We start from the raw sequence: 13,529 nt of genomic DNA, 5'->3' as shown, positions 1-13,529 counted from the left end.
GAACACATTTTCTCTACTTCTACAACCATATGCATATAGCGTAGAATTTATAGAAATTTGAAGTCTGCAACCAGATCGTGATTTGAGTAGTAACTAGAGGAGAGTAACAAAAAAATGATAAGTTTGCGACACAGGACTTACTGTTAATGCATTTAGGGACAAGAATTCAGAAAATGTGATGTTGATACTCTGAGGTGGTTTTTTTTTTTTTCCCCAGCCAAAACCAGAAAATGATGCTAGAACAGGAACGTCTGAGAGTAGAACATGAGAAGTTGAAAGCTACAGATCAGGAAAAGAGCAGGAAATTACATGAACTTACGTGAGTAAATTTTTTTTTTTTTTTTGTCTTTTGTCTTTTTGTTGTTGTTGTTGTTGTTGCTATTTCTTGGGCCGCTCCCGCGGCATATGGAGGTTCCCAGGCTAGGGGTTGAATCGGAGCTATAGCCACCGGCCTACGCCAGAGCCACAGCAACGCGGGATCCGAGCCGCGTCTGCGACCTACACCACAGCTCATGGCAACGCCGGATCGTTAACCCACTGAGCAAGGGCAGGGACCGAACCCGCAACCTCATGGTTCCTAGTCGGATTCGTTAACCACTGCGCCACGACGGGAACTCCTTTTTTTTTTTTTTTTTTTGTGAGTAAATATTTTAATTCAAGTCTAAAAGTAAACCTCAATTAGAGAATTGCAGAGATTACTCTCAGTTTTATCAGATGGATACATTTTTCACTTGGTGTAAGCTAAATTAGAGTGGTTTTTGTTTGGTTTGGGGCTTTTTTTTTTTTTTTTTTTTTTTTTTTTTTTGGCTACCCCATGGCATATGTAGTTCCTGAGCCAAAGATCAGGTCCCTAGCCACAGTTGCGTCCTCTGCCAGATCTGTAATGGGCTGGGGGTTAAACCTACGTCCTGGTGCTGCAGAGATGCCACTGATCCCATTGTACCACAGTGAGAACTCCAAGGGTGTTTTTCTTAAACACTCTTAGTTGGTTTGATTTATGCCTAAAAACTTGTAGTACATTCTTGCACTTCAGTGGAAGCAAAGTCTTGTATTTCACTGATAATCAAGATTCAAATTACTTCAAGAGCCATCATAAAAGTAAACCTAAAACATAACATTTAGTAATTTAGAAGATTTCAGGATCTGCCACAAAAAGTGAATTTTGTCAGATTCGATCTTACATAAAAGAACAATATCGTTTGAGCCTTGCCTTTTGGACATTGGTTTTCATGGTCTACTGACCAAGAGTATAGTCAGTATGCAGTTTTCTAGAATCTGAGGAGGTAGGAACTCAGGTTATAACTTTCACATACCTTGAATTTATGAGAGACAACTTAAAAGTGAATAATTCGTTAGGATGGTCATGCCGTCAGGACAAGTTCAGAGTTTTTGCAGAATCTGAGCTGCAGCTGCAACCTATGCCAGATCTTTTAACCAACTGCAGTGGGTCAGGGATCTACTGAATCTCAGCTATAATTTTGTTTAGAATAATGTTAACATTTAAAATACATAAAATGGGGGCTTTCTGCTGTGACTCAGTGGTAATAAAGCCAGCTGCTATCCGTGGGGATGCTGGTTTGATCCCTGGCCTCACTCAGTGTGTTAAGTATCCATCATTGCCCCGTGAGCTATGGTACAGGTTGCAGACTTGGCTTTGATCCTTTGTGGCTCTGGCTGTGGCATAGGCCGGCAGCTGCAGCTCCTCTTTGACTCGTAGCCTGGGCACTTCTGTATGCCATATGTATAGCCCTAAAAAGAAACAACAAAAAAACACAAAATTTTTTTTAGTCTTCAATAATTTATTATCTCTGCAATTCTCAGTTTAATTGGAGTTATTTTGGATAAACATTAGTGTGCTATATGGTAATGCCTGTTGTAAAATATAAAAAGAACCGCTCAGTATCACTTGAATTCTGCCACATTTTATTTCATCACTTCTACTGCTATAATGGGAGGGTTATTTTCTAATAAGACATATAGATTTAGAAGATGATAAGGCATGTGGAAATTTCTTTGAAAAACATAACATCAGTAAACTTTTTTAAAAATAAGATCTTTCATTTGAATTTAAAAATTGATCCTGGAGTTCCCACTGTGGTACAGTGGGATCAGCAACATCAGGAACGCCCAGCCTGGCACTGTGGTTTAAGGGTTGTCTGTAGTTGCTGCAGCTGCAGCTTAGGTCAAAACTGCACTTTAGATCCCTGGCCCAGGAACTCCATATGCCATGGGACCTCAAAAGGGGGGGGGGGATTTATTCTTTCAGATAAAAATATTTGATTCAGATGTTTGTGCTAAATCTAGAGTTTAGAGACTCGAAGTTGAAAACATTTATATGTTCTTCCACTCTTTAGGGTTATGCAAGATAGACGAGAACAAGCAAGACAAGACTTGAAGGGTTTGGAAGAGACAGTGGTAAGAAAAACTTGGAAGTAAATAGGATTTGAGGATATTTAATGGGCTCTTCCCATTGGTTATACTAAATTTGAAGACTGACTTCCAAAAATACTGCTTTCTTAATTCAAGGCAAAGGAACTTCAGACTTTACACAACCTACGGAAGCTCTTTGTTCAAGACCTGGCCACCAGGGTTAAAAAGGTAATAAAGTAATACTGGGGTGGGTAATTATAAAATACACACCTTACTGTGTCTAATTCTTGTATTTGTAGTGAAATCACCTTATATTATTGTAACAGTTTTGGGATAGTTAAACTTAGGTTTTTTATTTGATCTAATACTATTTTTTCATAGCACTTATTGATCTTTTCTAGAGTGCCGAAATCGATTCTGATGACACTGGAGGTAGTGCTGCTCAAAAGCAAAAAATCTCCTTTCTTGAAAATAATCTTGAGCAACTCACTAAAGTGCACAAACAGGTAATAAAGAGTATATTTTGTGTTCAATACAAACCGAGGAGTGGCAGGTATTTGAATCCAAGGATTTTCATACCATGAGCCATTCCATTATTTTATCACACAATTATATAAATACGCCACTAGCAGTTTCTGGGGGAGTTTTGGTTATTTGTTTGTTGTTTTGGTTTGGTTTTTATGGCCACACCCACAGCATATGGAAGTTCTCAGACCAGGGATCGAATCCAAGGTACAGCTGAGACCTACACCACAGTTGTAGCAATGCCAGATCCTTTAACCCACTGCTTTTGCTAGGCCAGACCTGTACAGCCACAAAGATAGCAGTGGATCCTTAAAAGGCTGTACCATAGCAGAAACTCTGGGGAATTTTTGAATAGCTTTTTTTTTTTTTTTTTCCTTAAGTTTTATTAATTAATTGTCTTTTTAGGGCTGCACCTACAACATGTGGAAGTTCCCAGGCTAGGATGTGAATCAGAGTCATAGCTCCTGGCCTACACCACAGCCATGGCAACTCGCCAGATCCAAGCCAGGTCTGCTACCTACGCTATGGCTTGCTTCAATGCCAGATCCTTAACCCACTGAGCAAGGCCAGGAATTGAACCCAAGTCCTCATGGATACTAGTTGGGTTCGCTACCACTGAGTCACAGCGGAACTCCTGAACACAGCGGAACACAGCTTTTTATTAAGAGGCCAATGAAAACAGATGTTTTAATTTTTATGTAGGGTTTCCAATCTGTCAGTTTTCTTAGTATGATAATTTTTAAATCTGTAGTAGACAAGTCTTTGCAGTTAAATGCTTCTCTTTTTTTGTATTTATACATTTAATGCCCCAGAGTGTGAAATATATAAAATAATGATGCAGTTCTTATTCTTTAAAAAGTAATCCTGGAGTTCCTGTCTTAGCTCAGGGGAAACAAATCTGACCAGGAACCATGAGTTTGTGGGTTCAGTCCCTGGCCTTACTCGGGGGTTCAGGATCTGGCGTTGCCATGAGTTGTGGTATAGGTAGCAGATGTGGCTTGGATCTGGTGTTGCTGTGGCTGTGGTGTAGGCCTGCAGCTGCAGCTCCAATTCAGCCCCTACCCCAGAAACTTTCATATGCCACTGGTGTGGCCTTAAAAAAGGAAGAAAAATATAATGCTTACTGTGGGTTTTTTATCTTTTATAAAAGTTTGATATATGATTTAATTAGCTTTTAAGTTTCTTGGCATGCTTAATTGTATCTTTGTTATTATAAATCTTATGTTTGCACCAGAGTAAGGTTAAAGGAGTTTAAGCCTTCCCTGCTTTCAGCACTTAAGGGACTTGCTAAGTTAATGTTTACTTGTGGATCTTACTCTATCTAAAAGGATAATTACTTCCACAATATGAATATCTTAATGAAGAGACCTTAACCCTATGTTATAACATAATTTCAGTACTTAATAATGGGGAAGAATAGTCTCCTAAACCTTCCAAAATTGAATGAAATTATATTTTAGGGAGAAGCATATGTGTGTGTGTGTGGTATTTATGGATACATGTATTCTTTGCTTGTTGCAGTGTTACTTTTTTTCAAGAGAAATTATGGAATGTTCATATTTTTTCAAATCATCTTTAAAGCTACAATCCTTATTTTTTCTATATACCTTTAGTTGGTACGTGATAATGCAGATCTTCGCTGTGAGCTTCCTAAGTTGGAAAAGCGACTCAGAGCTACAGCTGAGAGGGTGAAAGCTTTGGAGTCTGCACTGAAAGAAGCCAAAGAAAATGCATCTCGTGATCGCAAACGCTATCAGCAGGAAGTAGATCGTATAAAGGAAGCAGTCAGATCAAAGAATATGGCCAGAAGAGGACATTCTGCACAAATTGGTTAGTAAAGCACAATAAATAACCTTGCTTTGGTTTGAATGTTTCTCTTTGCTTGAGAATGTACTCTGATTTATTTGTTATGTGCTGCCACAGTGGTATTTGTGTTTTTTAATTTGCCAAAAAGTAACATTGTTGGGAATGAAGAGCAAACTGAGGAAGTCACCTCAAAAGGACAAGAAGAGAGATCAGAACAGCACAGCCAAGTGAGACTGGTCACAGATAGAAGAAACCATGTAGAGCAAAGTTACTCAAGCAAAGAGAGACTTGGAAGAAAATGTCATCCATAGTATTTCATACTTTAATTGTTAATCATTGATAAAGGAATAAGGATTTTCAGAAACTAAGGATTGGATAGGTCCTAGAGGAAAGGATATAACTGAGAAATAGAAAGGCAAAGAGAAAGGGGGGGCAGTTGTTTGCGAAGAAAGAGAAGAGACCTACAGAGTCATTGCAGTCGCATGTTATTTATTCTAAAGTCAGTTTTTGTTTTTCACACCAGCTAAACCTATTCGTCCTGGGCAACATCCCGCAGCTTCTCCGACTCATCCAAGTGCAATTCGTGGAGGAGGTGCATTTGTTCAGAACAGCCAGCCAGTGGCAGTACGAGGCGGGGGAGGCAAGCAGGTGTAATCTTCACAGGGCACCACAGGTTGGTGGTCTCTGGATTTTTTAATCACACCTGTCCATGGAGAGGTTCATTGGCAGTTAAACACCCTTTCGGATTCTCACTTTAGTATCATGGTTTCTTTTTAATGTGTGGGATTATAAGTAACTTTAGTTTTGTCCTGGTTCATGTCATACTATATGTATATTCAAATTTGTGTTCTTACTGTTTTTAGCCTATTGTTAGATCATTTGTTTAAGTTCTTGGTATTGTCTAATGGATATACTATGATTTATAACTACTGCCTTGTTTTATTTTGTTTCATTTTTGGCTGTGCCTACAGCATGCAGAAGTTCCCAGGCCAGGGATTGACCCACACTGCAATGCTGATAGTGCTAGATCCTTAACCCTCTGAGCCATCAGGTAACTCCCTTGTTCCTTTGTGGTTCTTTGTTTTGAACTATTGCCTTTTACTAGACTTTTAATTATGTTAATTTTCCCATACTTGAAATAGTCCAAAATTGAAATTTCCATATATGGGAGTTCCCTTGTGGTGCAGTGGGTTAAGGATTCAGCGTTGTCATTGCTGTGTTGCAGGTTCAGTCCCTGGTTCAGGAACTTTCTCATGCTGCAGGTGTAGCCAGAAAAAAGTTTCATGTTTTCCATATAGTCATTGCAAAGTCACAGTGAAACATCTTTTTATACATCCTCAACTTTGCGATTATCTCCAGATAATTCCCATAAGTGGGATTAGGAGAAAGTGAAACTTTTTTTTTTTTTTTTTTTGGTCTTTTGAGGGCCAAATCGATAGCATATGAAAGTTCCCAGGCTAGGGGTCAAATTGGAGCTGTAGCTGCTGACCTACACCACAGCCACAGCAATGTGGAATCCAAGCCAAGTCTGCAACCAACGCCACAGCTCACAGCAGTGCTGGATCCTTAACCCACTGAGTGAGGCCAGGGATCAAACCTGCATCTCCATGGATATTGATTGGGTTCGTTACCATTGAGCCATGATGGGAACTCCCGAAAGTGAACATTGTTAAGGCTCTTGACACTAACCCTCTTCAGAAGACTGCACCAAATTGCATCTTAGCCAGTGACACTGTCCTTTTTGTTGTATCTTTGCCAGTATTAAGTATTAATAGTTTTTAAGTTCCTATTTTAATAGGCCAACTATCTCATTAATTTATTAACGAATTTGGATATTTTCATGTTTATTGGCCCATTTATATACTTATATTTTTAATGAATTATTTCTGTGTCCTTTCCCATTTACCTCTGTGAGTGGTTTTTATAATTTATGAGTTCTTACTTGTTTCTTTCTAAATGCAAGTAATATTTTTACCATGTAGGGGGATAAAGAATTACCGCAAAGTAAAGTAGGAGATAAATATTATCCAGAGATACCACCCAGTATGTTGTATATATTTTCCTGGGGCTGTCTTCACATATTATAACTTTTAAATTAGAAAGCTTAAACTGTCAGTTAATATTATATTACCAAGATACTATGCTATTCTATAAATATTCTATAAAATACTACTTCGTAGCCTACTTTTTTAACTTGGCCATGTGACTGATTATAGCTGCCTGCTATTTTACTGTATGGTAGGAACTCAGATTTAATCCTTTGGGAAGCCTCAGGTGTGTAGATGGTTTGGAAACTAAAAATATTAGATAACTTTGAGATAGTTAATTGTTTTTATTTTTGACAGATACTAAAGTCATTTTATTTTAATCTTCTTTGTTTTTTACTTTGACATTTTGCATAACATTGGCTGTCAATTTGAGTAGAAAATTAAGCGATATTCTGGATTTAAAAGAGAATGATATAGTGAAAAAAGTATTGATATTGGAGTCCCGTCTGTTTGAATTTACTCTTATGAACTTGAGCAGGTTACTTTTTCAGTTAATTTCTTTCTTATTTTGACCCTTAAGCATAGGGAGTTCCCTGGCCGCCCAGCAGTTAAGGGTCGTCATTATCACTACTATGACTTGGGTTACTGCTGTGGTGTGGGTTTTGTCCTGGCCCAGGAACTTTCACATGCCAGGGCCGTGACCAAAAAAATAAAATAAAATTCTTAAGCATAAAATCAAATTACAGATTAAGTTTTTTAAAGCTGGTAGAGTTCCCATCATGGCTCAGCAGGAACAAATCTGGGACTAGCATCCATGAGAGTGTGGGTTCAATCCCTGACCTCCCTCAGTGTCTTGAAGATCCGGCAATGCTATGAGCTTTGGTGTAGGTTGCAGGTGCCGCTCAGGTCTGACGTTGCTGTAGCTGTGACATAGGCTGGCAGCTACGGCTCTCTTTGGACCCCTAGCCTGGGAACCTCCCTCTGCCATGGGTGTGACCCTAAAAAGACCAAAAAAAAAAAAAAATCATTTTTTGGGTTCTCGTAAACATTGTTATAAGACTGTATTGTAGGTAATAGGTGCTTTATTATTGTCTCTCATCAGAAGATGTTACAGTAACTTTCCTGCCAATTAGGAGAGTGCTTCTGTTTTTTCCCTCTTTGGATTGGTAACTTGTTGAGCTCCCCTTATTACTAAAATCAAAGTCATTCTTGAGAGTTATACAGTTAAGATGTCATTAACTAGTAAAGAGTGGGTGCCAAGTAGATGCAAGCTGCCTTTTCTGGAAGTGGAGGTGGGCAAAGGCATTTTCAAAGCATAAATATAAATACAGGTAAAAGTTTATCTTTTTTGGATCTTGTCCTCGCGTTACAGTTCACATGTGAACTTTAACCTCTTACCTCATTTGAGAGAGAATGGTCCATCACCTTTGTTAAATACAGCTAGGTTTTAGCTGGAAAGTAGAATGTAATGACAGCAGTTTAGCACATGAGGGAGATAGTTAACCTAGCTAGACCAGGTTGTCGAGACTTGAAGTGACTGAAAGAGTATAATCAGGGAGTTTCTGGTGGCCTAGCGGGTTAAGGGCCCAGTGTTGTCACTTCTGTGGCACAGGTTTGACCCCTGGCCTGGAAATTTTCATGTGCTGCCAGCACAGCCAAAAAAAAAAAAAAAAGGTATAGTCAAGTTCAGGTTTGTTTCATTGCTGTCCATAGGATAGTGGTTGTTATTTTTTTTTAAGGTCTTGCATCAGTCTTAAGCCATGATTGAGAAGTATATCATCTACATAAGTGATACATTATTGAAGAAGTAAATACTTTGTAGAGGTATTTTAAATTACTTTTTAATTATTAAGAAAAACATGGGGAGTTCCCGTCGTGGCGCAGTGGTTAACGAATCTGACTAGGAACCATGAGGTTGCGGGTTTGGTCCCTGCCCTTGCTCAGTGGGTTAACAATCCGGCATTGCCGTGAGCTGTGGTGTAGGTTGCAGATGCGGCTCTGGCGTAGGCCAGCAGCTACAGCTCCGATTCGACTCCTAGCCTGGGAACCTCCATATGCCACAGGAGCGGCCCAAGAAATAGCAAAAAGACAAAAAAAAGAAAGAAAAACAGGGGAGTTCCCGTTGTGGCACAGCAGAAAGAAACCCCACTAGGAACCATGAGACTGTGGTTCGATCCCTGGCCTCACTCAGTGGGTTAAGGATCTGGTGTTGCCATGAGCTGTGTGTAGGTTGCAGACTCGGCTTGGATCCCACATTGCTGTGGCTGTGGTGTAGGCTGGTGGCTACAGCTGCAATTCGACTCCTGGCCTGGGAACCTCCATATGCCATGGAAGCGGCCCCTTTAAAAAGACCAAAAAAAAAAAAGAAAAAGAAAAGCGTTTTAAAGCACTGGGTTTATTCAAGGAAAAGATGGCAATGTATTCATGATACCGATACTGCCTGGTTTGGGGAGGCTGGTTCTGCCAGCTTCCATCATGCTTTGGGCAAGTGAAGGTTTTCTAAACACATAGGTAAATAGGCAGTTGAGTGAGCACAAGGTAACAGCTGCTGGGATTGTTATTTCACTGTCACTTTCCCAACCTCTTGCTTATCCCTACCCGACCCCCTTTTGTTTTTTACAGCTACCTTCTTTGTGGTTTTTTTTCTTTCTCTTAGAGTCGCACCCATGGCATATGGGAGACTCCCAGGCTAGGGGTCAAATTTGAGCTGTAGCTGCCAGCCAAAATCACAGCAACGATAGATCTAGCCACAGCTCGCAGCAGCACAATATCCTTAAGCCACTGATCGAGGCCAGGGATCAAACCCACATTCTCATGGATATTAGTTGGGTTTGTAACTTACTGAGCCACAACGGGAACTCCTACAGCTACCTTGTATATGGCATTGCTGGTTTGGTGTTCCTTAGCTTAACGTTGCTCACACTGTCTACTGGCTGCCATTTTATTGACCATCTTTTTCTTTTTTAAAAAAAAAAAAAACATGTAATTCGGAGTTCCTGTTGTGGCTCAGTGGTAACAAACTTGACTAGTATCCATGAGGATGTGGGTTCGATCCCTGACCTTGCTCATTGTGTTAAGGGCATGTTGTTGCTGTGAGCTGTGGTGTAGGCCTACAGCTGCAGATGCGATTCGGTCCTTAGCCTAGGAACTTCCATATGCCCCAGGTGCAGCCCTAAAAAAGAAAAAAAAACATATAATTCAAACATCTGCTCATTCCTAGTTCTTGGGGAGATAAATACAAGACTGGCCTCCTTTTTATGTTACTCTGTCCCTGAACAGCTCTACTTAAAAGGCAAATGAAAAGAAAATCATTTAATTTTGCCATCTTTTCAGTTTGGGGGAAAATATTCAAAGCTGTTGGCTAAATGTTTTTAAACTATTTGGTATGTTTTATTTCATTTTTTTCATAGTTATCTCAGAGACAAGTTTTGTATAAGTAAAAATATTTTCTCTCTATGCTTTCTTCCATCTTCAGGTGTTGAAAGTAATTGAAGTATGAAGAGAACATAATATCAAGCAGTCATTCAATGACCATAGCCTCTGTCCCTTGGAAACTATAGAATTAGAATTTCTTTTTAGTGTATAAATTGTACCTGGCCTGTACATTTGTTTCCTACCCACTCTTGTAAACTCTGCTGCTTCCCAACACAACTAGAGTGCAATTTTGGCGTCTTAGGAGGGAAAAACGACAGTTTACAACTGTGGCCCTATTTATTACACAGTCTGTCTTTCATGTCTTAAATTTAGTCTTCACTGTGCCAAGCTAACTGTACCATATAGGACTCTGCTTTTTGTACTTGTTCTATTGTGTTTTTATTTTTAAATCTCACTTTAGGTTACCTAGCTGCTACTGCTTCTTATTTCTCTTTTCTTATTAAAATAATATCCTCCTTATTTTAGGGAAAATGGAACACTTAGATTAAATGTCTTAAATTTTACCACTTACAACACTACATGCCCACAAATTATATCAGATCAGTACTGTACTTTAAAATCCCTTGAAATGACTTCGGAGTTAAAATTATCTGTATCATCTCTGAAGTTCGCTTCTGAAAACTACTCCTTGAGCACTGAAACCTTAAAACTGCCTAACTAGACATTTGAAACTAAGCAAGGCAACTTAATTATCTCATGAAATGCCTGTTGCTGAATTATCTTGAATAGAACTACATTACAATATCAAAAGCAAATATTTTGCTTTTGTTTAAGAAAGAGTCTGGAAAAGAAATTTCTCTTCCCAGTGCTGCAGTAGTGCACATAGCTTGATGGAATGAAAACACCCTGCTTCATTCTGGTGAGCCTGCTAATTAATATAAGAATTGGACAGATATGAATTTGTCATCTTAATATAGTGAAATGAACTAAGATATTATAGGAGTAAACAATTTTATATTATTAGTACTGTATTGGTTTATGTAAATTTATAGCCTATGGAAACTGAGGAAAAAATGTGGAAGGACAGGATAAATACCAGATGAATTTATAAATATGTAGGTAAATTTGGTCCGAAATCCCTGAGGTTTTTTTAACTTGCTACATTAAGTCGTACAGTATAACTTATTTCTTCTTTAGTCTAGAAATAATCATTTGCAAGTCACTAATAATCCTCAAATGAATTATTTTGTTGGCAGCAGCTGATAATTTTGTAATTAAGTGTACCTGTTTTTGCCACTTCTTCCTCAGATGATTAAAAGTCAACAGTTTATTTTAGAAGCTACAAAAGTAATAAAGGAAGAGATTTCAATATTTGCTTCATCAGTGGGAGGGGACTAACTGCAACTATGTTATCAGAAATTTGCGGAGCATGGGGATTTAAGGTTACTCAGCAGAGAAAGTTGGAAAGTTTTGCGTTAGGATCTGGGTGGCAAAATTAACTTTTTGAAAAAGTTTTATATACAGATATTTGTATTAAATTTGGAGCCATAGTCAGAAGACTCAGATCATAATTGGCTTATTTTTCTATTTCCTTAACTATTGTAATTTCCACTTTTATAATAATTTTGATTTAAAAGATAAATTTATTTATTTTTTTAACAGTCAAAAATTCTTGATGTTAATGGTCTGCAACCTTTAAAATGATTGTATTGTTTTTAGGATTGATCAAAAGAAGCACTCCAAAAATTGAGACGAAACCTCGTTGTGCAGCAAGATTGAAGTAGTGCAGTTAACAAAAAAAAAAAAGTGCTACTGCCTATTTGTGACAATAGTTTTCTAAATGGATAAATATTTGGCTGTATTCACATAGACGTTTACATTTCATTTTCAAATGAAAGCTTGCTTTTTTGGCAATATTCTTAAGTGAGGCAGAAATTCTTTTCTCTTTGAACATGGTAGTTTCATTCTTGTAAGATCTGTCACGGGTATTGGTGCTGTGTAACAAACAGTTGTAACTAGCATGCGGTTCAGAAACACAATGTTAGGGTTTTTTAAGTATCTCAGTGGTTCTTTCCTATTTAATTTCAGACTTCCACAAAATGTACAGAGAATTTCATGAATTTGTTTTCATTGAACTGCTTTTGCTATGTCATTAAACACAGCATTTGCTCTCATAAATGAAAATTTCTGCTCATCTGAAACATCGACACTTATTTCAATTTGCAGTGTCTTTTTTTTTTTTTGACTGAATATATTAATGTTCCTCTGAATGGTATTGATAAAATGGTTCAGAAGAGAAACTCAATGAAATAGAAGTAATATTTATTCAAGGTGATCAATTAAATTATTTGCCTAATTTAAAAAAAACTACTGTGCATAACTCAGTTTGACAGGAGGTGATAGAAGAGAATCTGAGTCCACCTGTGGAATATGTTGGTTTCTTTTCAGTGCTTGAAGATATGTTCAGAGATGATTGGTTTGGGAAGGCGCCACATAATTTTAAGTTAACCTGCATGCTGTAAATGTGTTTTATGTTTAAATAAAGAGGAAAATTTTTTTGAAATGTAATGACTTTCTTAAAACTTACTCAGTGAAATATCAGGTTGATTTTATATGACCAGGTGGCCTTTCTTGACGGAACAGTAACTCATATGTCATTATATTCATGTATATTTTGTTTCCTAACGTATTGTGTGTGCTTTGGACATCAGGTATTACATACGTAGGCTGAAGGATTAAGAGCTAGAGATGAATCCTCAGTCTCACGTTGTTTTAGTCTACATGGTTCCGTTTATCTGAGCCCAGTGCTTCCTCAGTGGTCATTCAGGTCTAGCTGTAGAAAACCAAAGACAGACTCTTTCTCAGTTCTGGTGCTGATTGGTTTTTAGTGTGTGTAGGAGTCAGCAGAGTAGTTAAGGACAATCCCAGCACCTGTCCCTCAGTTTCCACACTTACCCACTTGTGGTGTTGTTTCCCCACAGCCTCACGTGCACGCCCTCCCTCCTGCTATTTTGAAGCCCTTTCAGACAGCATCTGCTTTTACTCATAGATCTTCGGTGTATGTTTTAAATATACCTTAAATAACATTGTCATGCCCCCCTAACATTTTCTAAACAAAATTTCAGTTTTTGTAAATAATTTGTTTAAATCAGGACCCAGTTAAACAAGTATATTGCCATAGAGTCTTCCTCCATCTCTCTCAAATTTTTGGCTGTAATTAATTTAACCTGAAGACAGCAGGTTATTTGTCTAATACATTTTCCCAGATTTTACTGATTGCCTCCCTTTGATGACGTTGAACATGTTCCTCTGCCATTTTATTTCCTGTGGATTTGTTTTGGATCCATAGACTTGGTCAGATTCAGGTTTGTTGTTTTGTTTTGTTGGAAGAGGGCAGTATTACGTCAGGGGAAGTGGTATTCTCCTTTCAGGTGGCATATAATGTCTAGTTGTCCCTTACTGGGC

At 38.2% G+C, this 13,529-nt stretch overlaps 1 protein-coding gene across 3 annotated transcripts in view; it reads left to right on the top strand.

Annotated features, from left to right (window-relative positions):
- Positions 1-12,627, top strand: part of KIF5B (kinesin family member 5B) — a 56,397-nt gene extending 43,770 nt beyond the window's left edge. Inside the window, exons 20-27 of one of the 3 annotated variants that reach the window (XR_002336340.2) lie at positions 218-319; positions 2,355-2,415; positions 2,527-2,598; positions 2,772-2,876; positions 4,509-4,725; positions 5,225-5,374; positions 10,165-10,983; positions 11,784-12,627. Coding sequence is in view for 1 of the 3 variants with exons in the window: in XM_021064805.2 (XP_020920464.1) it covers positions 218-319; positions 2,355-2,415; positions 2,527-2,598; positions 2,772-2,876; positions 4,509-4,725; positions 5,225-5,355 (688 nt within the window). In the remaining 2 variants the exon portion in view is untranslated. Of the gene's footprint in view, positions 1-217; positions 320-2,354; positions 2,416-2,526; positions 2,599-2,771; positions 2,877-4,508; positions 4,726-5,224; positions 5,722-6,257; positions 6,871-10,164 lie in introns of those variants that run through there. The other 2 variants (XR_014817833.1, XM_021064805.2) reach the window with 2 other exon arrangements.
- Positions 12,628-13,529: the final 902 nt, after the last annotated feature.

This window comes from Sus scrofa, chromosome 10 (genome assembly GCF_054392235.1).
Source record: "Sus scrofa isolate SSC_HxYL_T2T_F1_AM1 chromosome 10, Sscrofa_HxYL_maternal_Yorkshire_Landrace_v2.0, whole genome shotgun sequence".
In the NCBI taxonomy this organism is placed as follows: domain Eukaryota; kingdom Metazoa; phylum Chordata; class Mammalia; order Artiodactyla; family Suidae; genus Sus; species Sus scrofa.
The sequence above is the reverse complement of the archived record's forward strand: the minus strand, read 5'-3'. Positions and strand labels throughout refer to the sequence as shown.